Here is a 24,266-nt window from a genome sequence, read left to right as displayed (position 1 = left end):
CAGGCAGGTGACAGGCAGAATGTGAACCTGCCTTGTCCCTGCCCATGCTGCACGGCTGCAGCTCCAGCACCCCTGAATCGGCTCCAGCAGGCACTCGGGTGCCCAGCTCCAGCCTGTTGACAGCACTTGGGATGCAGTGCAGCTGCATGGGGCTGACTCAAGCAGTTGGGTAGCAAGTCCTGTAATTGATGTCCTGTCCACAGCACAGCAGCTCAGCTGGTTTCGGGTAAACTGCGCTTGAAACTACCCCGCCCAGAAGGGCTGGGGCAGCCTGGGCACCCAGCAGTTCTTGCAAGCACATTTGCAGGGTGTGTGTCGACCAGAGCTGGAGCATGTTGTGAAGGGCCACACTGGAGGAAAGCTCTCCCCTGGGATACCCTCTCAGCAAGGCACTGCCCCGCTCCACTGGGCATGTGTGAGGGGACACAGCGCTGTGGAGGCCTCCAAAGCCACACAGAGAGATGCACTAAGAGATAAGAGATGCTATGAGCAGCATGGAAGCAACAGAGAGCTCTCTGGTTCACAGGAATACTCTGATACATACAGCACCTTTCCAGGCAGGGAACAAGCTCAACTCAAGCTGGACCGGCCTAAACCCCCTCCACACATGAGGGTGTCCACAGGACAGCAGGGAAATAAGGGCAGGACTAGCAAGATGATGTTTATTCAACATAGTGCCCACTTGTCACACACCCCCAGGAAGCCCGGAGATACTAAATCAAGCAACCTGCCTGCACAGACTTGTGGGAAGGTGTGAATTGCAGGAACCCAGAGCTGCAGCTCTCCCCTCCTGCCAGGCCAGGTTTGCATCACATCCACTATGCCTGAAGACCCCTCCACGGAGCAGCTGTGCAGTGGGAGATGCAGGCTGAGGCTCGTGCAGCCTCAGCCCTTGCCATCCTTCTCACAGGGAAGAAGCGTGCCCTGCTCCTGCCAGCCCCACCTGCAACAGGCTGTGCAGGGTGAGGATTTACAGGATTATTTTAATTACCAAGTTAAAATTACTCATTAGCTGTCACCCCACTGGCACTGTGGCGGGCATGAGGTGCCAGGAGGCAGGCAGCAAGCAGGGGCTGTCCTGGCTGCACAGGACTCACAGCAGTTATTGCTGCATGGCTGTTTAACCCTTGCCTGCCCCACGCCTGGCTCCAGACCAAAAGCGCACTGAGGGTTCAGAGCAATAATCCTCCTAAAAGCTCATCTCCCATCCAGCCAGATCCTGCCACAGGAACGGCAGAAGGAGACATGGAGAAGCCTGTTAGCTGAGAGTGGTTCGAGCAGAGCGCCCTGAAAGCTGCCACGAGCTGCCTGGGGCAGAAGCAAGGCTGGGTGCCCATTATTTCCCTGCTCTCCAGTGGTCCTCAGCGGGTTGGCAAGGCCAGCAGCCACCCCGGGCTTCATAGAGACACCAGTGCTTTCCAAAATGGAGCAGCCCTTGGAAGAGACACTCAAGTGCAGAGCCTTGGCAACCCAGTGCAAAAGCACTGCTCTCCCTGCTGCACCTTCCAGATTTCGTGGTGCTTCTACAGGACTCACTCCCCTGGCCTCTGAAACACTGTCCTCAGAGGTGCTGCACAGCCCAGAGTGCTGAGCCATCCCTCCCTGCACCCCATCCTGTGGGGATATACCATCCCATCTGCCTCCCACTGCGGGGAGCAAGGGAACGGAGGGTGCTGAGCCTTACCTGACATAGAGGGATCTCTTCTCACTTGTCCGGAGAGAGCCAGAGCCGGAGCTCATGCTGCTGTTCATCATCTGCTCCCTCAGGTCGTGGATCTTGGACTCGAAGCGGCTGTACTCTGTGGGGAAAGGGCTGGTCAGTGCAGGCAGAGCTGCCCCCACCCCGAGTGCCAAGAGAGGCCTGTCCATGAGGCATCTTGCCCATGAGCCTGTCTGTCCCTGCACATGAGGGAGGGCAAAGCTAAAAAGGTTACAGCACTCTGCAGGCATCCAAGCAGGGATTCTGGAACAGGCAGGGTACCAGCTGCTCCCAACCCACCCCAGACAGGCAGCTCGGGCAAGGGCTGCCAGACCTCCACGCTCCATGAGGGAATGGCTCGGCAGGGCTCAGCAAGCTGATGACCTACAGAGCAGTTCAAAACATGCAGAGAGAGCGAGAGCCCCTCCAGGTGACCATCACCCACCGGCTGGAGCAGCAAAGCACGACTGCAGAAACTGGGGGGGTCCCCACCTACTGCTCTTTTGGCAGCAGAGCCCCTCTCCCCAGCAGGCAGGGGAGGCAAAACACAGCCACTGCCCTTGGAAGGGGAGCAGGGAGGAGGAATTCACCTTTTGCTCCTACATCTCCACGGCAGAGACTTGCAGGAAGAGCTGGGGGACCCTCCAGAAGCTGCTGGCACCGCCCTGCCAGGAGGCTGGGCAGCAGCAGCCACCACCCCAGCACCCGCCCCACGCCAGCCCGACCTTCAGCCGGGTGTAAAGGTCGGGCAGACACACAGAGGGTGGAGGCACCAGCCTCCCTATCCAGGGCCAGACCAGAAAAATTTGCCAGGTGAAAAACACCAGGCAAGTTGCTGGCAATGCCACAGCTCACCCCATCAGATGTCCCCTCATACCCTTGATTTTGTCCCCTGGGCATAACCTGCAGTTATAGGTGAGAGAGGACAAGCCTTATCTCTGCTGTAAAACTTGCCTAGAAAGCCTCAAAGACCACAACCCAGCAGTTTAGAGGTGGTTTGGGTTTTAATTTTGTGGAGGGGAACACAGCAGCTCAGCTGTGGAGGCAAGTGCTCGCTGCAGAGCAGAGCACCGGCCAAGCTGCATCACACGGGGGGAGCAGCAACACTGCTAAGAAATGCTCCATGGGCTGTGTTTGGGAACCAGCCCCTCTCCCGTGGACTCTTGGTGCAGACAAATGTAGGGTTGGGGTTATGGGATGATGCAGCTGCAGTTTGGCATTTCCTGACTCTCCAGTTGGACACGCCTGGGCATCCCTATCCTGCACCCAATTGCCAAAGATGCCTTTTTACTTAAAGACTGGAAAAAAAAAAAAGAAAGGCAAGACACACAAAACCTGCCACGTGGCACACAGAAACTCCCTGTGAAGCCCCTTCCCCTGCTATGCAACATCCAAAGGCGCTGCAACACCAGGCAGGGACAGCTGCTTAATGTGGAGATCACCAGACCCTCAGCTGTCCCACACCAAAGGGCACCCACTGCCCCACCTGCCTTCCTGCCAGCAGAGGAAAACACAGAAGCAACAAGGCATGGGTAAGGCTTATTTGATAAGAAAATTGAATTCTGACACCAAAGCAGCACCAGGGTTTTATGGAGCTCCCAGCAGAGGGAAGTGAGCTTCATCTCACTCCACACTTCTCACCCTGCACAGCTCCTTCTGCCCCAGGATGCTCAAAAGCTCCTATATCCCAGAGGAGCATCCGTCAGAAGCGGGTACAGCTGCTTCATAAAGCCTCTTTGGTACAGAAAGGCTATTTCCCCCAGAAAGCGTCACTACAACCCCTGCTCCCAGCTGAGTCATCCCAGATCCTGCTGGGGACACCGATTTTCTGCACATTCCACATCTAAGGGACCACTGCTCCCACTACACAGTCTCACATCCCTCCTGTGGCACTCTTTTCCATGGGAAGCCTGGTGTAGAAGATGCAGGATTGGGCAGAAAACACAGGGCAAAAGGAGGCACCAGCATCAGAGTGGGGGTGTCAGGAGGGCACCCTTGGGATGTAATTGCCCTGCCAGCTACTGCATATGCACCCCCTGCATGCAGCCTAAGGGCAGAGCTCTCAAACACCCCCACCTTGGCTGGGGCATTACATGGAAAGGAACTTTCAAAATTTTGCTGGAATGGCCATGCTCCTTGGGTGGGAAAAGCCCATTGGCATGACAAGAAGCACGAACCAGGCTGGTTGTGGCAAACTGAAGAAGGACACGGGGGCTGCTCTGGCTTTATCCTCTGGTAAGTGAATACAGTCCTGCCCTAGGAAGGGTCTCCCAAGGAGACACCAACCCACACTTACCCCGACTGTGGGAGGGCACAGAATGGAGGAGCAGCAGCCCCAAAGCAAACCCACCACCTCCCTCCCAGAGCACAGGAGGCAAGGTTACCCCAGGATAGGACATAGGATGCTCCCAGCGACCACCAGCACCCTCTTCATGGCATGCTAGAACAGTCTCTGAGACAACTGCCAGCAGATCACCCCCAGCCAGCACTGCTCCTGCCTTTGCTCCCCAGCTTTGAGCCACTTCACCTCTGCATGCTGGAAGATCTTCTGTGCAGCTGAAACCCTCCCAGGAAGCTTGCCCATGGCTCAGCAGGGAGGCAAGCCATGGCTGATCCCCATGGGATTGGGTGTTCAACAGGTTCAGGACACGCTTATCAAGACTCAAAAGTATGTAACAGGGGACCCGGCACCTCCTGCCGCAGTGAGTGCCATGTCCACGCTGCGCCGGGATGTTTGCTCTCCTCACTCAGCAGCTCGATAAAAACACTGCTCTACCCTCCCACTGCTCTACTCTTCCCAGGGTGTGGGTGCCCCTGGAGCTGGGACTGATTCTGTCCCATGGGGTGAGCTTGGTGCTGGGAGCAGAATACAACCCTGCACCCCCGAGTGCAGACTGCAGACCTTTATCAGGGATCACCCGCCTGCCCCAAGGACCCCCAGAACCAGCACAGGTGTGTGACACACCTGCAAACGTGCCCAGCACAGTCAACAAAGCAGTGGGGCTGCAGCTGATTTCTGGGCACCAGGAGACAGCACAAAGGAGAAGGTGCTGGTAGAGAGGGGAGCTGCGTTGGAAAGAAACGCCTGAGCGTGCACAGAGCCCTGCATACACATGTGCCCTGCTCTCTCTAGTATCCAAACCCTCTTACCCAGGCCTGGGCAGGCTCTGCTGGGCAATCAGCAGAGCCCAGAGATGCTCAGCCACAGGCTTCAGCCCAGCCACCTGCAAAAATTACCCACAGCTTCAGTCTGGCATTTTAGTGCTGGGTTAAAGTACAGACACCTCCCTCCGCAGGCCCAGGCGAGCAGAAGGGAGCACAGCCCTTCTGGGAAAAGCCTGGAAGCTTTCAGAAGTCATTGCACAGCCCTGGCACTTCCCTTTGAGCAGCCAGCTCAGAGAAACGCCATCACGTGAGTTTTAGTATTTCCAGGTGAGGAATATCAAGGCTTTGTTGCAGGAAGAGGAATTGCCAAACCCAAGTGCTGGCAATAGCAGCAGGCAAAGGTCAGCAGAAGTGCTCAGAGGGAAGGGACCTCACAAAAACTCAGAAGAACCATCACTCCTCCTCCTCGATGGCATGCAGCAGGGGTCAAAGGCACTGCACCAGGTGCACAGGAGAAAGGCAGGACAGCAGCTCCTCCTTCTAGCCTTCCTTGGTTTGGTCTTTGCTTCTTTTCCCTACTAGTGCCTGGCAGGACACCACAGGGAGGGCCCCTTGCCCCCTGAGACCTGCACAAGGTCAGACACAAAGCACACGTGCTCTCATCCAGCAGCCCAAGGGAAGCTCTACCCATGCTCAGGTATAGGAGACTGGTGACATCCTCTGCCCCTGCTAACAGGGAGAAACTTCTCAAATCTCCTTTCCACCAGCATCTTCTCCTTTGGACATCCCACAATCCAGCCCTCCTGCTCTTCCCACAGCTGTGACGAACACGGAAAAGGCAAACATTTGGGACCACACGTCCCCTTGAGGAGGCTCAGCCTCACGCACACCCAGGAGACCTTTCTCCATGGCTCCCAAGCCTTCAAGCCTCTGGAGCACCGAGAGCAACTTCCAAAATACAACAGCCTGTATTCTACAGCACCAACGCTGCCTTCTGGGATGGCTGCAGCCTGTGTGCTGGGTGCTGCTGCCCACACATGCCAGGAGCCATCCTGGACCCAGAAAGCCACCATCTACACAGCACTGACATTTCCTCCTCGGTCTAAAGGGGTTTGAAAACATTTTGTCCTGTTTGACATTTAAAAACCACTCTTGGTTGGTGTCTTTGCCAAATCTCAAGTGGCAAAGGGAGCCAGAAATACAAGAACATTAAGTGCTTCCTGGAAAGAAAGAAAGAAAGAAGGAAAGAAAAAAAAGAGCCAAAACAAACAAACCCCACACCCACAGCACAGCCCTGAGCAGCACTAATGACTCCACGCCCCAGTGGCCTCGGCCACAGGACAGAGGAGGAACAGCAGGGACAGGGATCAGCAGGACATTGCCCAGCGATGCCTCTGAGGAGGCACAAGACAAAGGGGTGGCACACTGGCCTCCTTGGAGAGGACCAGAACCGCTGGCGGAGGAAGCCGGTGAGGCTCAGGAGAGACACCGTTTCCAAGGGACGGGAATGGCTGCATCCCGGCACGTGCACGGTGCCGGTCGGGACACGGCACAGCCCCAGGAGCATCCCCTGGCCCCTCGCTGGCTGGGGGAGGATCCTCCCAGCGCTCCCCCTCCCAGCCCGTGGGCCACCCTCCAGCGTTGCCGTCCAGGGAGGGTTCGGGCAGGCAGCTGCCAGCTCCTCCCTTCCCGCTGCCCCCCGCGGGACCACCCGCCCCGCGCCGCCGCCGCTGGAACCAGAGCCCGGCGCTCACCGCAGGCTCGCAGGTGCGATGCTCGGAGGTGGGGGCGAACCCCGACCCAGCCCCGCCCGCACGGCGGGTCGCCCCCAGCACGGGGGACCCCCGGGGCACCCCCCCGACCGCGGTGTGCCCCAGCCAGGCCCGCGGGACCCCACTGCGCCGGGCCTCGCGGCGACGCCCTCGGGCACGCAGAGCTCTCCCTCCTCCCCCGCAGAGAAGCCCGTCCCGCCGAGCCCGGTGGCGGCGGCGGTGCCGGGGGGCGGCCCGGCCCGGGTGCCGCGGGGTCGCTCACCTGCCGGCGGGGGGCGGCGGCCGCGGCCCCGCTCCCGCCCGGCCCTCACACAAAGCCGCGCAGGCACGGCCGGCGGGACGCCGTGGCCACGCCCCCTCCCGCCGCGCCGGCCAATGGGCGCCCGCCCCGCCCTCGGGCCCCGCCCCGCGACAATCGGCGCCTCGCCCCTCGCCCCCCGCCCCGGCCCCCCGGCCCGCGCGCCGGCGACCGCCACGCCCCCTGATCTGCATGCCCCGCCCCTTCACCGGGACACTCCGCCCGCCCCGCCCCGCTCCCGTCTCGGTTCCCGGTTCCCGGTTCTCGGTTTCCCCGTGGCGGTACCTTCGGGCCGGTACTGCGCGATGATGGTCACCGTCTGCCCCGCCCGCTTCAGCGCCGCCGCCGCCTGCTCGTGGGTGGCGTTGCGGAGGTTCACGCCGTTCACCTGCGGGGAACAGAGCGGCTCCGCTGGACGGGACCGGACCGACGGGGTGTGCCCTGTGTCTCGCTGCCCCGCTCCTGTACCGATAGCCATGGTACCCACACTCTCAGTGCCTCATCACCCTGCCACCGTGCCCCACTACTGGCACTTCCAGTACCGGCATCTCTAGTACCGACATCCCCGGTACCTGCCCCCGGCCCTCCCGCCCATCGGGGCTGCCTCCCACCGCAGCCATGTCCACACCCGCACTGGGGGTGCATCCCACCGAGCTGTGTCTGGCTGGGGCGGCAGGGGACAGGTGTCCTCCCGGGGCTGGGGGAGGCCATGGAGGGGCAGTGGGTGCCCCACCTACTCACCGAGAGGATGCGGTCTCCCCTCCGCAGCTCCCCGCTGAGGTCAGCAGGGCCTCCAGCCAGGATGAAGGACACAAAGATCCCCTCACCGTCTTCCCCTCCAACAATGTTGAAGCCCAGGCCAGTGGAGCCTTTGTGCAGGATGATTTTCCGGGGCTCCCTGAAAGGACAGATAAGGGACAGGGAGACATCAGGGTGAGGAGCAGCAAAGCTGGTGACAGGCTTGTCTATGTCCGGGCTTCCCAGCACATGGGTGGGGCTGGAGTCTTCTTCAGCCCCTCGGGCCAGGCTGAAGCATCACTGCCATCACTTGGGCAGATGGAGGAAGGTTTTGGTGCTTTAATGGATGCAGGTGTCAGGATTTACCTCCAGGAACATGTGCCAGCACCCCAGGAAAAGTCTCCCACCATCCTTCCCTGTGGGGGAGTCCTGATGGGCTGAATTATCACTTAGCTCCAGGCAATCATCTCATAAGGAGCAAGAGGAGCAGGAAATGGATAGACAGAAATGCAGGATGCCTTGTGAGGTATTGGTGAGCTCCTGCCCTGCCCAGACCCTAGAGTGAGCATAGCCCAACTCTCCCAACTCCCCAAGCTGCTCCTCTCTGTCCCTGTGCCTCCCACCAGGCACAGCATCCCAGTCCCCTGTCTCTGGTCACACTTGCTCCTGTGGCCTCGCTGCTGCCTGGAGGGGGACAGAGCTGGCTGTCCCCTGTAGGACACGGATGATGAGGCATTGATAATGAACCCTGAGGTGTGGCAGGCTCTGCTGGCAGCACTGCCGGGAAGCATGAGGGGCAGGAACGTTCAGAATGCTCTGTGGAGTGACTGCCCCACAATGCCTGTCTCTGCCTCCCAACAGCTGCTGGGCCAGTGGCTTCCCCACCCATACACAGGGTTTTTTCTGGAAGTGTTGAAAGGACAAAGCCTTTGCTCTACTAGTCCCTGCAGGTTTAACTCCTTCCTGCCCCTGCAGGCGTTGGCAGCGCAGTCACTCGGGGGAGGACCAGGCTCCCCATGCCTGCAGCTCCACGTGTACAGCATCACTGCAGCCCCTTGCCTTCAAATGCAGAGGCACGGCAGAGTCCTAACTCCAGCCGTGCATTTTGGATGGGACAGAGGCTGAATCTGCCTTGCGACTTTCAGAAAATACTCGCTTTATCTTTATGGCCTTTGGATGCATTTGAGGTCTGAGCCAAGCAGGGCTCAGGACTCAGCTGGACCATAGTAAGGGCCTGGGATGCACCAGGACCAGGAGGAGACCAGGGAAACACCATGGAGATGCCATTGGGGTCAAAAGATGCTCAACACCACATCCTCAAAAAGCTAACAATGCTTGGCTCAGGGTCAGTTGCAAGGGGTCAGGGAGGGCTGCAGCTATCTGTCCCTCTGCAGCAAAGCTGTCCCTAGGGATAGAGTTCTTCCAGGGGAAGAACTAGGTCAGATTTCTGGGTCTGCAAACCCTGCTTCCAACCAGGAGATGAACCTGCTCTGCCCATTGGGTTTTGCTGCTGCCCAAGCAATGTGCAGGAACCACCACCCAAATTCAGTCTGAGGGGAAGCATGTCCAACACCCATGAGGACTAGACACTTTGATGGAAGGTAGAGAGATATTACAGGAATGAACAGAGGAAATGAAGCCTCAGACAGGTACCTCACAGCCAACAAACCCTCAGTGATGAAGGTGTCCTGCGGGGTCGGTGATGCACAAGAGGCTTTCAGCACTGTCCAGGGGTGGATGAGGAAGGTGCTGAGCCCACCACAGGTTGTGAATCTACTGGGGAGCAGGGGGCTGTGGCTGGGCACGGTGGCCCAGTGGTGCCAGCCCATCTGCAGTGTGGCTCTCCACAAGGCAGCACCATCCTCTAGTGGCCACCGGCACGTGCTGCACCGGGGCCACTGCCGAGCCATCACTGTGCCATTGCCACTGCCAAGCCACAGGGAGCCACCACTGTGCCACTGCCAAACCATCACTGTGCCATTGTCACTGCCAAGCCACTGCTGAGCCACTGCATAGACATCACTGTGCCATTGCCACTGGCTGTGTCCAGCCCAAGCTGGGCTGTTCTCTCCACTCTCTAACCTACAAATAAGAATGCTGGCACATGTAAGAAGGGACATCCTGATGGGATCAGTGTCCCTGGTGTGTTTTCTGAGTGCTGGGACTCAGTGCTTCTGTAGTGCAATGTAATGGCAGAAAGCACTGCTCCTGCCTGTGGCATCATCCCCTAGTGCCCTGACAGCACAGGAGTTGTTACACCTGGTGAGGATGCAGCACCAGAAACAGGCTGTAGAACTGGTATCATTGGTGCCAAGACCATGTGGGAGAGATGGTGTGTGGATGGGGTGTGGAAGCCAGTGCTGCACAGGTCATGATGTGCAAAGGCACCCAGCCGTGGCTGAGCACCAAGAAAAGAGAAATTCCTGTGACAAAGATGAGTGCAGCCACCCTCCAGGAGGACAGCAGACCTGACAGCAAACAGAAAGTCATGGTCTCCCACTCCAGCATCCACCACTGACGTACAGAATGGGAGAATCCCAGACGAAGCTATCTTCCACTGTGAACACAACCCCAAAACCAGCCTGAGACCTTGTTCCAGATGCAGAGCCAACCCTAAGCCTAACTTGAGTGTTGGTCCTTAGAATACAGCCTAAGCCTACAGTCGTGGCCCTGGGGATACCAAATCCAGAGCAGGCTCAACACTGGCCCCGAGGCTGTGGCAAGCAGAGCAAAAGCTGTAAGCCTGGGCAAGCAGAGCAGGACCTGCCAGATCTAGCTCTCTCATTCTCAGCTTGAGGCTTTGAAGAAATTTTATACCACATTTAGGCTCAGAGCAATGTCTTCTTTGTGCTCCTCTTTATTTCCTGGTTTCTGGAAACAAACCTGCATAAATGATTCTAGTGGGGCAAAGGGGCTGTGGCAGGGCTGGCAAGCCTGGGGCTGGCAGCTGTTGAAATGGTACCTGGGTGCAGGTGGCTTGGGATGTCAGTCTCAAGGAGTGTGGGAGGAGGAGCCCCACTTGTTTGCAAGGCTATGCTCCCCCCAGCCCTTCATCCCCAGCACAGCTCCACTTAGGGACATCCTGGGAGCCTGTGACACTGCTGGCACTGTAAGGGCAGGGGACACCTTGTATTCCAGGTATTGTAAAACAAGCAGAAGAACCAAACAGAAATGCAGATGGGTAAAGTTTGTGAAAGAGCAGGAGGGGAAACGGAGAGGGAGCGGATGCAGTGAGCCAGGGATTGACACAGCAGGCGGGTGAGCACAGAGCACATTATGGTGGCCTAAAGCTTTGCACCATGCACCTACAGGCTTCTGGCTGAGGCTCTGCACTGGCAGTGGGGATGAGGTCAAGCTACCACAGAGGGAAAGAGAGAAAAGGAGAAGCATCAGGGATTAGGGGATGCTCATGCCTAGTACTCACCTAGTGAAGTCATCGTCTCCAATCATGTGCCGAGGAATAGGTGAGTATCGGGACGGAGTCACCTGGGTGGGGATGGGATAGGCAGGCTTGCTCTCAACGCTGCCCAGGTAGCCCAGACTGGAGTTATGGCTTATGTGGTTGTCAGCCAAGGCTGAGAAGGCTGCAGGGGAGGAGAAGGTCATCAGGAGCAGAAATCCACATACAACGAGGACATGCAGACCAGCCCAGCATTTCTTGCCCCCCGGCACACTCCGTGCCCCCCAGCCCCTGTGCCCAGCCCAGTGCGTACGTACTGCTGGCGTAGTCGGGGGGCGCGTACATGTCGTTGAGGTGGATGTTGCCGGGCTTGGCCACTTTCAGGTACACCATGTCAGAGGTGTTCTTCAGGGCAGCCACTGCCTCCTCGTGCCGCACGTCCTGCAGGTTTGTGTTATTCACCTGCCAGAGGGAAAGGGCTGGGTGAGATGGATGAGTGGGAGGGCAGGGACCAATGCAGTCCTGCGGGAGGGGAGCAGTTTTCCGTAGGGTAGGTGCTGCAGTATCTCCAAAGGCAGGGTCCCATCTCCTTGGGTTTGGCCCTCCTGCCTGCAGCCAGTATTGCTCCTGCCTCTCCCACTGCACCATCCCAGCGGGGACCCCAAGGAAGGGACATGAGGCTGCTGACAGGAGGGGTGTTGGAGCTCAGGATCAGCACTGCAGCATGGTGGAGCCTGCCCAGCTTCACCTCACGGCTGGCTGTGGCCACAGGGCTTACCGCAAGCAGCCGGTCCCCGATCTGCAGGCGCCCATCCTTTTGGGCAGCACCTCCCTCGATGATCTTGGTGATGTAGATGCTGTTGTCGCCAGGGATGTGCTGGTTCCCAATGCCCCCTGCAATGCTGAACCCCAGGCCTGAGGAGGAGTTAGAAGGTAGGTGAGGGACACACAGATGGACAGAATCCCAGGCTGGCACACGGCCCCTCTGCCTCACTGGAATTCTCACCCTGTCCCAAACCCAGCAGGCAATGGGCCACCCTGCAGCTGCCTGGAGCCAGCCCAGCCACCACTCACTGCACTGTGGGTCTTTCCCATACCCTGTGCCCCACAGCATCCCACCTTGCTGGGCCACCCCACAGCATCCTGCACTGCGGCAGTGCCACCTTGCATCCCACATGCCCCACGATGCTGCCCCGCATCTCCTGGCATCTCACACCGAGGGGTCACCCCATACCCTCCTGGGAGGCACCCCAGTCAAGCGAGCAGAGTGAGGGGCTCACCTTTGGGGCCCTTCATCAGGTTAACCTCCATGATGGTCTCTGGCGGGGGCTGCCGGCGCCGCACCACGAGCCGCACCACGGGGCCCGCTTCCTTCAGGGCCTCCACAGCTTTGCTGTGCACAACCTCGGAGACGTCCACGTCATTCACCCGCAGCACGCAGTCGTTCACCCTGTGGGCACAGCGTGGCCCTGAGCTCTCCTGGGGAACCACCAGGCTGTACCACCCTCCTCTGGTTACATCTGCCACCCTCCTCCAGATACACAAAGGAAAGCTGCTCAAGCTGGCCAGATCCTGCCCTGCTGGGGTGAGAGCATGGTCCCTCCCAAAGCAGGAGCCAGTGGGGCTGGTCCTCATGGTGCAACCCTGGTGGAGGTGGGATATGAGAAGAAAGACTGGATCCTGCCCTGGGCTGTGGCTGGAAGGATGGGAGCAGGAACCTCACACAGGGAGGGGAGGAGGGGTGGCTACAGACAGGAGGCTGGTGGCCAGGACCGAGGAGCATCCCTGTACTGGGAGGATCTAGCTGTGGGGAAGAGATGGGGGGGCCAGGGCCCATGGCAAGGAAGGGGACTAGAGGGTCTGGGCTGAGATCCTGGGTGACACCCAGATGGAGCTGCTCCCCCAGCCATGTACTCACCCTAGACGGCCATCCATGGCTGCCGCTCCCCCGGGGATGATCTTGGTGATGAAGATACCCGGGTCATCCGGAACATGGGGGTTGTCGATTCCTCCCGCTATGCTGAAGCCGAGCCCGGAGTTACCCTGTGGGAAATCAAACGCCGTGTCTTGCCCCCATGGGCAACCACTCGCTGCCGGCCCTCCCGGAATGGTTCCCCTCAGCTGCGGGACTGTCTGGGGCGTGGGAGCCCCGAGAGCATCTGTCCCACCCCAGGGTGGCTGGCCCAGGGGGCAGAGGGATGCGCGGCTGGAGGAGAGGCCAGCGTTCATCAGCCGAGCGCTCGGCGCAGCGTGGAGCGCTGAACAGATGGAGTGGGAGAGTGGGAGCCGCCGAGGACCTCCCTCACCACCGCGTCTCCACGGAGAGACTCTGAGGCAGGCGGGGAGCTGGGGGAAGAGGAGGTGGTCCTTGGCGGAGAAAACCTCCCCTCGCTGGCTGCTCCCCAGGAGGAGACACCGACGCCGCAGCCGTACAGACCAGCGGGGATTGTGCCAGTCACCAGCATCCCACCCCTGCCTCCCTACACCCCTGGGATGTAGCCCTGGCACAGAGCCAAGCTGGGGGACCACTGATGCTGGTGCCAAAATTTGCAGGATTGGGTGGAGGTGGCTATCAGGATGGAGTGGGGTCTCCAGCTACGCCTCCTCTTCCTCACACACATGCTTGGAGCATCACTTGAGCTTCTCCTGCTGAAGTATGCCTGGAGGGAATGCAGAGGCCACAGCTCATCTCCAACCCATTCCCGCAACATCTCAGGACTGAGTGGCTGTGGCCCTTTGCCGCCTCTCCCACTTGCAGGATCCTCATTAGTGACACACTCACAGGCGTTGCTTCCAGATCCATGCTTGATGCAAGTGGACAATTCCTGCTTTTTTTCCTCTGCCTTGAAAATCAGATGGCTCCTAGTCTTGTTTTCTCATGCGTAAGAGCTGACACTTAGTCACATACTATCATGCCTGCTTCTCATACACAAGTGGGCTCAGGTCAAGCACGCCCCTGGCTGCCCACAGCCTCAGTGCTTGGTGTTAGACGATGGGGTGCTCTGCCCTTCCAGGGGAGCTGTGGCCAGGAGGGCCACACAGGAGCTCAGGCTCCCTGGGATCACTTAGCACCAACAGCCAGCTGGGGCTTGCACTTCTCCCCAGCAATCTGGTCCCAGCATCAGCTCCTGCAGTGATGCAGAAGTCTCTGCTCTCACAATATGACACTCATGACATGGCACCAGGAGCCACCAATGCCTCTCACTGTGCAACGCTCCTGGATACTTTCCCGCCAGCTGGAATTTGGCTGGCATGTGACAAGGAGGCACTCAACAGTAAAGGGTCTGGGGCTGCTCTCTTTTCTCTAAAATGGATTCTGGTTACCCTGTGTGCAACTCAAAAAAGCTCCCTATTGTCACGGAGACCCAGCCTGGACACAGCAAGGCAGGTGAGACTGCAAAATGATCTCATTTGTTGTGCCTGTCCTTTGTTAGCTACAACACCTGGAAATCATCTGGGAGGTGTTCATTTTTATTTTGATAAACCTCAAAATGCAGTTCAAGGGATTTCTTAGCTGGCATCAGGGTTGATGCAGACACAGGGGTAGTTCCTGCTGAGGACACATGTATGGTGGGTAAACCCAAAGCCATGTCCCTGTGCAGATGGTGTTTCCTCAATTATTGCCCCCAAAATGCTGCTGCATTTACCCTTGTATTTACAACAAAGATAAGGATTAATAACAGTCACAGACCAGCAATTTTGGGGTACACTGAGGTCAACTCTGGAAGCCAAACTTCCCAGCAAGGGGACAGCATCACCTGCAGGCACCAGGGTGCTTCTCTTGCATTAATAAAGGGTTGTTAGATCCCACTGGGGACAAGCTGAAGGGAAAGGACCTGAGTATGGTCCATGCTGACCCTGGCTGCTAATCACTGAAATTTTCTCATGCTGTTGGAGAGGGAATTGCTGCCCGGGGCTTTAAAACGAGGGCATCAATGAGTGTGGGGCATCAATGGGGGCCTCTCTGTGTGGTCCTGCCAGCTCTCCCCATGTTCCCTCAGCCCTGGGGACAGAGGATGCTCTGAAGAATCCCTGAAAATGAGGCTTTTGCCTCTACCTTGGTCCTGAAGCAAGAATTGCTTAGCCCAAAAAGGAAGGATCCCCTGGGCTGGTTTCGTCAGGCATGCCGGGGAAGCGGTGGGTGAGGCGGCAGCCCCAGATAACCTTCCGTCCACCCACCTCCGTGATGCAGAGCCAAGGGAAGGAGGGAGATGACTAAAGGCAGAGAGGAACAGAATAATGAGCGATGCGTCTCCCCCTGCAATGCTGGCCACGCGGCGAGGCTGGCACGGCTCTGAGGAGGAGGCAAGGTGTGCCGTGGAGCTCCGTGGGCAGCCTCCCACCCCAGCCATCCCGTCAGCAGGGCTGTGCCCGTCTCTTGGAGTAAACCTTGGGCCTGCTTTTCCCACTCCCTCTCCATCCCTCCATCCCACTCACTTCCTGGGCACCAAGGGAAAGCCCTCCCTGCCCTCTGTGGTGTTGGCTTGCCCCTGGATAAACCCCATATGTGGGGGGAGCTGAGTTCAGCAGCGGATGCCATCACCTCTGTGTTGCCAACAAAGAAAAGGCTTCAGCAGAAACTTCTCCCATTGTGGCTTGTTTTACTAAAAAACCCGTTCTTGCAGCTTAGGCTGTGTACCCCAGAGCATTGGGCAGTCTGGTGGCGGGGTGGCATCTGTCCCCTCTGCCCAGCTGTGGGGTGCACCTACCTGAGTGCCAGCACAAGCAGAGCTCCCTGCACCTCCGTTTTGTGGCAAAGGCAATGACAAAGAGCCTCCCCCACTGCACTGATTGTTTGTGTGGGTGGGGGTGTGAGAGAGGGAGGCAAGGGAGAAGCCCTCCTCCCTGCCTTCTGGAGGGGTCTGCAGGGGGAGAGGGGAGCAGCAAGCCCACCTCTCCCCTGCTGCAGGGCCAGGTAGGCAAAGCAAGTGCGACACCTGCAAAAACCTCCAGAGAGAGCAGGGAGCAGCGACCAACCCCTCCCCATCAGCTGGTGCAGGGATGCCTGGGGGGCTGGCTGTGCTGGTGGGTGGGTGAGTGGGAAGAGGCAGCAAAGACTGCTGGCGGGTGAGTAAAGAGTACTTACCCTTTCCAAGACGATCTCCTCATATTTGAACATCCCATCACTGCCATTCATCTGGAGAGAGGGAGACAGCGTGTTACGACTATGTGCTGGTCCTTGGGGAATTCATTTTTTCCCCTCTGACAGCTGAATATGAAGAATCCAACCAAAAAGCTGCACCATCACCGCTGAAAAAACCTTAAATGCAACTGCTTGAGCCTGCCCTGGAATTAAACCATGTGCTACTTTTCTTCCTGGGTATGAGCCAAAGCCCACTGACTTTAATGCACTTCAGTGCAAAGCCTTTATTCTCCCAGCTCATTTCTTCAGCTGTGAAAAGGAACTCAACTGAAGGCACAAAAGGAAATAACACCTTTGTTACGCAGCATATAATTAACCTCAGGAATTCACTGCTGGAGGAAAGGAAGAGAGGGGGTCGGTCCATTTAAAAGAAAAAAAATGTCTGTACATAATAACATAATAAACACCTTTAGCAGCTTATATTTTTAAAATCTTTTAGTAGCGTGATTGTATTAACGGAAAATTCGGAATAATTCATTCTATGAAATTAGTTGGGTGCAAAGGAAACAAGGTGTGAGAGTGGGGCACAGCGAGAGGTGAAAACATCGTGCTGCCCTTATATACAAAAATGGTGTAGCCTGTCTCAGTGCTGTACACCATACTGATCCCCATACTGATCTCCCATACTCAGAGTGTTAAAGCAGAGCTCTCGGAAACATAACGGATACAAACAAAAGGGATGCAACTGTAGGCTCTAAAATGGTAAATGTACAGTCAAAAAAAAAATCCATTTTTCTCATAACCAGCCATACACAGGAAAACGAGGCAGCAGGTTCACTCCACGTCATCAGGATCAGACCATAAACAGCTGCTAACGTCCAAAATTTAACACGATTTGCAAAGCAATTGGCTATTGGAGCATCCAGAGCTGTTACACTCAACAGCAACAGTTTTCATAGAATATCCTGAGTTGGAAGGGAACCACAAGGGTCATCGAATCCAACTCCTGGCCCTGCACAGAACAACCCCAAGAATCCCACCATGGGCCTGAGAGTGTTGTCCAAATGCTTCTTGAGCTCTGGTCATGTTGGGACTGTGACCACTGCCCTGGGGAGCCTGTTCAGTGCCTGACCACCCTCTAGGGGAAGAACCTTTTCCTGAGATCCAACCTAAACCTCCTCTGACGCAGCCTCAGGCTTGGGTCCTGTCACTGGTCAGCAGAGAGCAGAGATCAGTGCTGCCCCTCGGCTTCCCCTCGTGAGGAACCCACAGGTCCCGATGAGGTCTGTCCTTAGTCTCCTCCTCTGGCTGAACAAGCCAGGTGACCTCATCCTTTCCTCATATGGCTTCCCCTCTAGACCCTTCACCATCTTTGTAGCACTCCTCTGGATGCCCTCTAATAGCTTTATATCCTTCTTACATTGTGGTGCCCAAAACTGCCCCCAGCACTCGAGGTGAGGCTGTCCCAGTGCAGAGCAGAGCAGGACAATCCCCTCCCTCACCAGGCCGGTGATGCTGGGCCTGAAGCACCCCAGGACATGGTGCTTTTTGGCTGCCAGGGCACGCTGCTGACTCAGCTTTTTTGGAGGGGACTGAACTCACTCTGATAATTTGAGTCACTCTGGGGAACAGGTGACAGGGCACAGTCAGTTCTGATTGACCAGGCAGAGGCGATGGTACCCCAGACTCAGCAGGCAGGAGTTTTTCTAGCTGGCAATAGTCAGGGGTCCAGGTGGAGGAGCAGTTCTGCAGGCCAGGATCTGGGATGAGGCTGTGCCACCTGTGACACGCTCACCCTCATCCCCTATCCTGGGAGGGCAAAGAAATCCCACACCCTGTTGTGGGTACTGCACTTCAAGGATGAGGCTGGGGAGAGCCCAGAGCAGAGAGATGGGATGGAGGGTCCAGGGAACACAGGCTGAGAGCATTGTCCCTTCTTGAATGTGCTCTGTGCCTGGTGCCTCTCAGCCATGGGAAGATTTCAGGGCAGAGTTCAGAGCTGGGACATTCAGATGCCCCAACAACAGAATGCTCAGATCCTCCCAGCACATTGGGAAAGGCTTTGGTCCTCTTAAAGAAGGATCCCGAGGCAGAAAAGCATTGGAAGTGGTGGGATTAAACCAGAGCAGGATCCCTGACAGCCTCAGAGGGACAGGGACACATGGCCAGTGCCACCTTCTGCCACAGTGCTGCCCTGGGCTGTGCTCCTGAGGGTAGAGGGGCATCGCCTCCCTCGCCACAGGTTCTCCCTCCTGCATGAGTTGCCTTTCCCTCCTCTCATCCTGCCATACTGACTAATCCTAAGTGCAGCCGGCTCACTGGCCCGTGCCGCCCTCACAGCCTCTCTCAGCGCAGCCCTCGGGCTCAGCTCATCCCTGCAGTTGGTATCCCGGTGCGTGGGGCGCGCCGTCGCCTCTCTCCAGCTTTCCAGCGACTCAGATTCCTGGCACCCTTTGCTACTACACACATTGTCCTCTCTGCTTTGGCATTCAACACAGTTGCCACACAGCCAGCCATATGCACACCCACGGCCTCGGAGGAACAGTGTACACATCCCTACAGGATGGGGATCTGCAGAAAACTCTGACAATCTGTGAGTCGTGGCGAGAGCCAGCAGCGCGCGAGCTGGCAGGCGCCCGGGGTGCACAGACACCCCAGCACTCAACCCTGTCAGGCACCCCGCTGCCAGGCAGGGGGGCCGGGGGCATCCCCAGTCCCCAAACCTCAGGGCTGCCAATGCTGAGCAGTGTTTTGCACTGCTCCCTGACAGCCAGCAGTGTTGGCGCTCGCTCGAAGTGGTGTCTGCTGGGAGCAGCCTGCTCTGGCCAGGCACGCTGGGGTCAGCCAGGCCTGACCACGAAGTTTCAGCTCTGATTGTGTTTCCAAAATCCACGCAACGCAATGTCAGTTAATTGTATAAGGAAGCCAAATGAAGAACTTAATATATACCACGTAACCAAGGGAACGAGCCAACAAAGCAAACGTTCCAGTGTCGGAAAATCAAATACCAGTCACTTGCTGACGGCAAAAACCTCCCCACGACACCCACTGGAGCTGCCATGGCCTGGCTCTGCCACAGGCTGTTCCTCCTGTCTTTTGCCAGTGCCCTGTGCTCCTCCCCAGCTCCTGTTTGGGGCCGACTAAGCGTTTGGTGGGAAGATGCCTGGCTCCATCACCCACAGGCAGGGACAGCACACTCCACCCTGCTCTCCTCTCCTCATGTAGCACCTGCAGAGCTGACAGGGGTGTCAGGGGCTGAACAGGTAACCAGCTGTTCCCTGTCTATTCTGATCCTAAGAATCACCTGATTCCTCATGGAAAAGAGTAATGGTATTTTTTTCCAAGCCCTTCCCATGCAACAAGCCCACCTGAGGGCTCAGGAAGAGGCGCCTTTGCTGACCTTCACTTCCCCGTCATGTTTTGAGCAGCAGGGAAATAGTTACCGATGACGGCATTTAGATCATCAACAGAAGGCTGCAGAGTTAACACTCATTTGATAAACAGAAGAGCACACACCTTCCAGAGCTACTGCAAGCTGTCTGCAGGCTCCGCCGGCCAACACCGCAACAGCGCACGTGGAACACGCTCTGCAATTTGCTAGAGAGTCAGGATTTGGGGGTGGGTTTTCTGGTTCTTTTCTCTTGGCTTTTTTTTTTTTTTGGGGGGGGTGGAGTGGTGGTGTTCACTTGTTTTTTGAATAAAAAAGAAGGCCAAATTCAGAAGACTAAGATGGGGTTCCTCAAATGCAACCCGAACAGCCCACCAGGCTGCAGGAGAAAATAACCTGCAGGAAGGGTGACACTGCCCACAGCCCCTTTCAGAGCAGGATCTAACCCATATCCTGTGATTAGGATGCAATGGGGATGGGCAGTGGGACCTGCTGCTGGAGTAGATGTGTATCAACATAATGAAGAGGGTCCAAAGGCTGGAGAGCCAGCCCTTGGTGGTGCCAGGCAGACCTGGGGGTGGAGGGCACCAGGCAGTGCCCCACGCCCGCTCCAGAAAGAGGAAAGGGGAGCAGCAGGAGCAATGGGCATGTCCCTGCTGGTGCGGGCACTGACACTGCTGGCGAGGGAGAGCTCTCCCTGCCTGCACATGGCAGGGGGCCCAGGGAAAATAGGTCAAGAGCTCCCTCCCTTCACCTCCCTGCATCCACATGTCCTGCCGCAGCACCGAGACCTACTGACTTGCTTCCAGCTAACCCCTGGCTTCAACCCCTGGTGTGCACTGCCCACGGTGTTGGCCTTGTGCACAAAGTATATAAATGCCCTACTTCTGGTCAGTCTTTTGCCAGAAGGCCATGAGGACCAACCTGCTGAGCCTGGGCAGAGGGAAGGGGTTTGCAGTGTGGCAGCCCCATCAACAGCTGGGAGGACTGTGCAGCCACACTGTCTGCAGGAACTGGCAGTGGGATGTGCCACTGCCAGCACTTGGGACCAAAGCATGAGGGTGGCAGTTTAGTTTTGATTTTTTTCTGTTTTTTTTCAGGCTTACAAGCAAGTTTGCCCTGCTTAATGGCCATCTCTGCTGTCTCCCACTCTGCAGAGACCATGACTGGGGACCCCAACAGCAGAGTCAGCACTGCTGACTCCCCGCGCAAGAAGGCTGCCTCTGTGTTAATTGGTGGCAGAGCCTTGGGCTCCTGTGGTGCTCATGGGCTGGGATCAGGCCTGGGAAGCACTTTGCTTCCTCACACCTGTTTTTTAGAAACTGAGGAGGTGATGGCACCTCATTGCTTGGCTCCAAGGACCCAGACTCTGAAACCATCAACTCCTCAAGGGCTTTGGAGTGACCTTCTCTGCTCACTTTGGGACTGCCTGGAAGCAAGAAGTTGTTTCAGCTTTAGACAGGCTGCTCTGAAATGCAGAGACCCCATTTGCCATAGGAACTCTGTTTCCGATTCTCCATCTCCCTGCTATGGACCTGCTGGCCAAAATACAGGGTGGAAACTGTGAGCAGTGACCTTGGGGCTGGCGTGGGTGATCTCCCCAGGCACCCATCCTTATCCTTCAAAGGATGCTTTTAATACTGCAGGCATTTTATAATGGTTTATTTGTGTTTTTACACTGTGGGGGTGCTGGGTTTTGTACAAGCCACAGGCAACAGAGCTGAGCCCCAGCCACTCCAGTGCTACGGTGCTGCTGGTGCTCTTGGGGATGGAAGTGGGTGGACAGGGACATTGAAATGCAGAACAGACTTCTTGATAAACAGTCGAGGCCAAATCCAGCCCAGCAGCTAGTCCAATGTAATCAATGGAGCTAGAACAGGAAGGAACTAGACTACATCCATCTGTTTATCATTACAGAAAGCATTGAATAGTTAAGTAATTAAAGACTGGAAGATGTGACTTTAACCCTTCCAAATACACCCTGTACCAACAGGCTTCAGCTTTTGGGTTTGTGAAAAAACACGCTCACTGATTTGGCATTTTGGATTTTGCAGCAAGCTCCTGGTGTGGCACCTTTGCTGACCTTGTAAACTGCTGAGGTTTTGAGGGGGTGTTTTCTCTGGAGCCTGAGGAATCCAGCACTCCAGAGAAGGAAAAGATGGAGCAGGGCTTGTTTCTCTCCTGGTATAACATGAAGTAGGAGGCAAGAGGGTTTCCAGGCTGGAGACTGAAAGGAATCAAAGTGAGGTGTCTCCCCTGCCCTGGGCACAGGCTCCTCCAGGCACCCCAGACACACAGCTGGGTATGGAGCTGGTGGTCCCCACTCTGCCCAGAAAATGACAGCCACAATCTGCTGGCCTTTTGGCCCCTGCAGGACAGTCCCTCCTGGCATGTGCTGCTGAGGCTGGATGGATGGGATCAGTGACTGCCATCCCCAGGGTGATGCTGGTGCCTGTCAGGGCTGCAGAGCACCCCCTGAAACACGGCCAAACCCACCCCAGGGGCTGCAGGAAGGGAGCTCCCATCCAGCACAGCAAGAAAGAGCTGCAGCAGGAAGAAGGCATGGACAGGGATATGGAGGTGGAGGGAGAGGGAAGGATATGAAGTTAATGAGCTGGAGTAGAGGGAGGAAGCCAGGAGGGCAGGAAAGCGGAGTCCACTACTGTGGAAGGAGGTGTCTGCTGCCCCACAGGTGGGCACCCTGCTGCTGGCTTCTGCAGGGCTTGGGAACCTGCCTGGGGTGACAGAGCCTGTCCTCGGCCCTTGGGCTCACCTGTCACTGCCCTTGGGCACACAGGCAAGGAGGAGGAGGGACTGGTACTTGGGGACAACAAATCTCTTCTGCCATATTCATACAAGGCTGTGGGACCCAGGGCCTCCATGCTGAGAGATGCACCATTGCCTTCCTTCCCAGTGCCTGGTGGCTTCAATTCAGGCATAATTAAACCACACAGCCAGGGTTGTAGAGGTCTCAGCCAGGCCTCCCTTCCTTTCTGTAGCCCTGCCCAACCAGCCCAGCACAGTTCTAATGTGTGCTGACCCCATCACAGGCTGTGGGCTGAGATCTGCAGTTCTCTACAAGGAAGATTCAATCCCCAGAAGTCACCTGCAGCTCTCTACCATGACTCCAAAGACAAACCCACCCCAGCTCTGAGTCCTGGTGCCTCTTCACTAACGTGGAAGGCAGCTGAAGTTTCAGGTACCAGAAGAAAACCAGATGCAAAGCACCCAGCCCTGTGAAAGCTGTTAACTGGGCTCCCTTTGGGCAAATGAAAAGGGGAGCACCCCACAAGTGTGGAGCCAGTGCTGCTGGCCAGAAACCCCTGCTGGCCACCCTCCTGGCCACCCTCCTTCCTCCATCCCCCCAGCATGAATGATTTCCAAATGTTCTGGGAAGGGATGCAACAGTGTGCAAACCCTGCAACAAACTGAGAAAGATTATCTTTACACTATGCCAAGAGTGCCAAATGCACTGTGGCTGCAAACACAGGCACCAAGCACTGCCTAGCTGCTGGCAGCCTTCACTGGGAGAGGAGCAGCATCTGATGGGTGTTGCTGCCCTGAGGACTGGTGAGTGCGATGCCAGAAAGCACCCAGAGAGCCCTGTGCCCCTCCTGAGGGGCTGGAGCTGCCGAAGGAGGCTGAGGCAGTGCAGGAAGGTAAGGGATGCCCCAGCAGAGCCTCCCAGCCAACCTGCATGGAAGGTGGAGGAAATGACTGTATGATTAACCCTGAATGCACCCAGCCCAGCAGTTCCTCTGCCAAGGCCTTCTGCCTTGTACCCCCAGTGTTCTTGGAGCCTCCAGCATCGCTTGCTGCCAGCCCTGGTTCTGCACAGTGTCACCCAGCGAGGTTTGGGGGTGGGATCTGCTGTGAGGATGTGGTGCAGGTATCAGGCTCCTCTGCCGCCTCACCAAGGCCTCCTTGGGCTGGAAAAGTCTTTCCTGCATTGCTGAGCAGGGAAAATGAACCACTTGATCAAAGGAAGCAAAACGAAACCGGGAGACTTACAGAGAGCCCTTGTTCCAGCGAGTCTGTGTTCACGATAATGGGAGCGGGGTTGGCCTGTGAGGAGACAAAAGTGGGATGTCACCAAGCTGAGCGATGAACCCAGCCCTTCGTGGTGCTCTGCCTCTCCCCTGGCCATGCCAGCACAGGCAATCCAGGCCAGGTAGCAGAGAGGAAGGGCTCTCCTCAGCCCTCCTTAGGTGCCTGGGAGCCCTGGGGCAGGAGCAGGGTCATAGCACGGCTCTGGGCATTGGTCCCCTCCTCAGGCCTGGTGTGTCCCAAAGACCCCATGGCCTTGGCTGCTGGGAGGGAGACAGTGGAGACTGGAAACTCTCCCAGCCTTGTGCCAGAATCCCACCAGAACCAAAATTTACTTGAAATTCACACTACCAAGGGCATAGGAAGCAGGAGGAGTAGGGAAAATAGTCCTTCTGAGAGAGGGATATATTGCCAGCAGGTCAGACCTTCAAGCACCTTCCAACAGCTGCTGCCCACTTCAAAGCACAGGGACACCATTGTCCTGGGAGAGGTGACAGCATTTGGTCCTTCATCCTCCTCAGTCCTGGGGAAAACCTCTGCTTGGCAGCCTCAGCTCATCCCCCACAGCACCACACACATCCCCCTCTCTTGTAGGGCTCCCTATGAACTTCTCTCCAGACCCCTCCTCCTGGGCTGCCCTCTGCCCCTCGGCTCACTGCACATCGCAGAACAAACGCTCACAGAGGGCAGCTCGGGTAGGAGAGGGCAGGGCGGCAGGGAGGGTCTCCCGGGAGAA

The 24,266-nt window shown here is 57.0% G+C and overlaps 1 protein-coding gene across 8 annotated transcripts in view; it reads right to left on the bottom strand.

The window, feature by feature from the left end:
• The window catches only part of DLG3 (discs large MAGUK scaffold protein 3), a 52,314-nt gene that overhangs the window by 14,230 nt on the left and 13,818 nt on the right, over nucleotides 1-24,266 (bottom strand). For 4 of the 8 annotated variants that reach the window (XM_032701830.1, XM_032701832.1, XM_032701833.1 and 1 more), the window contains exons 2-11: nucleotides 23,495-23,548; nucleotides 16,099-16,149; nucleotides 12,931-13,055; nucleotides 12,293-12,462; nucleotides 11,791-11,927; nucleotides 11,330-11,474; nucleotides 11,037-11,196; nucleotides 7,616-7,772; nucleotides 7,160-7,262; nucleotides 1,685-1,799 (exon numbers count right to left, since the gene is read on the bottom strand). In XM_032701830.1, the coding sequence (XP_032557721.1) occupies nucleotides 1,685-1,799; nucleotides 7,160-7,262; nucleotides 7,616-7,772; nucleotides 11,037-11,196; nucleotides 11,330-11,474; nucleotides 11,791-11,927; nucleotides 12,293-12,462; nucleotides 12,931-13,055; nucleotides 16,099-16,149; nucleotides 23,495-23,548 (1,217 nt within the window). Of the gene's footprint in view, nucleotides 1-1,684; nucleotides 1,800-2,289; nucleotides 2,422-6,838; nucleotides 6,861-7,159; nucleotides 7,263-7,615; nucleotides 7,773-11,036; nucleotides 11,197-11,329; nucleotides 11,475-11,790; nucleotides 11,928-12,292; nucleotides 12,463-12,930; nucleotides 13,056-16,098; nucleotides 16,150-23,494; nucleotides 23,549-24,266 lie in introns of those variants that run through there. The other 4 variants (XM_032701834.1, XM_032701831.1, XM_032701837.1 and 1 more) reach the window with 3 other exon arrangements.

Source organism: Chiroxiphia lanceolata, chromosome 14 (genome assembly GCF_009829145.1).
Source record: "Chiroxiphia lanceolata isolate bChiLan1 chromosome 14, bChiLan1.pri, whole genome shotgun sequence".
NCBI classification, from domain to species: Eukaryota; Metazoa; Chordata; class Aves; order Passeriformes; family Pipridae; genus Chiroxiphia; species Chiroxiphia lanceolata.
The sequence above is the reverse complement of the archived record's forward strand: the minus strand, read 5'-3'. Positions and strand labels throughout refer to the sequence as shown.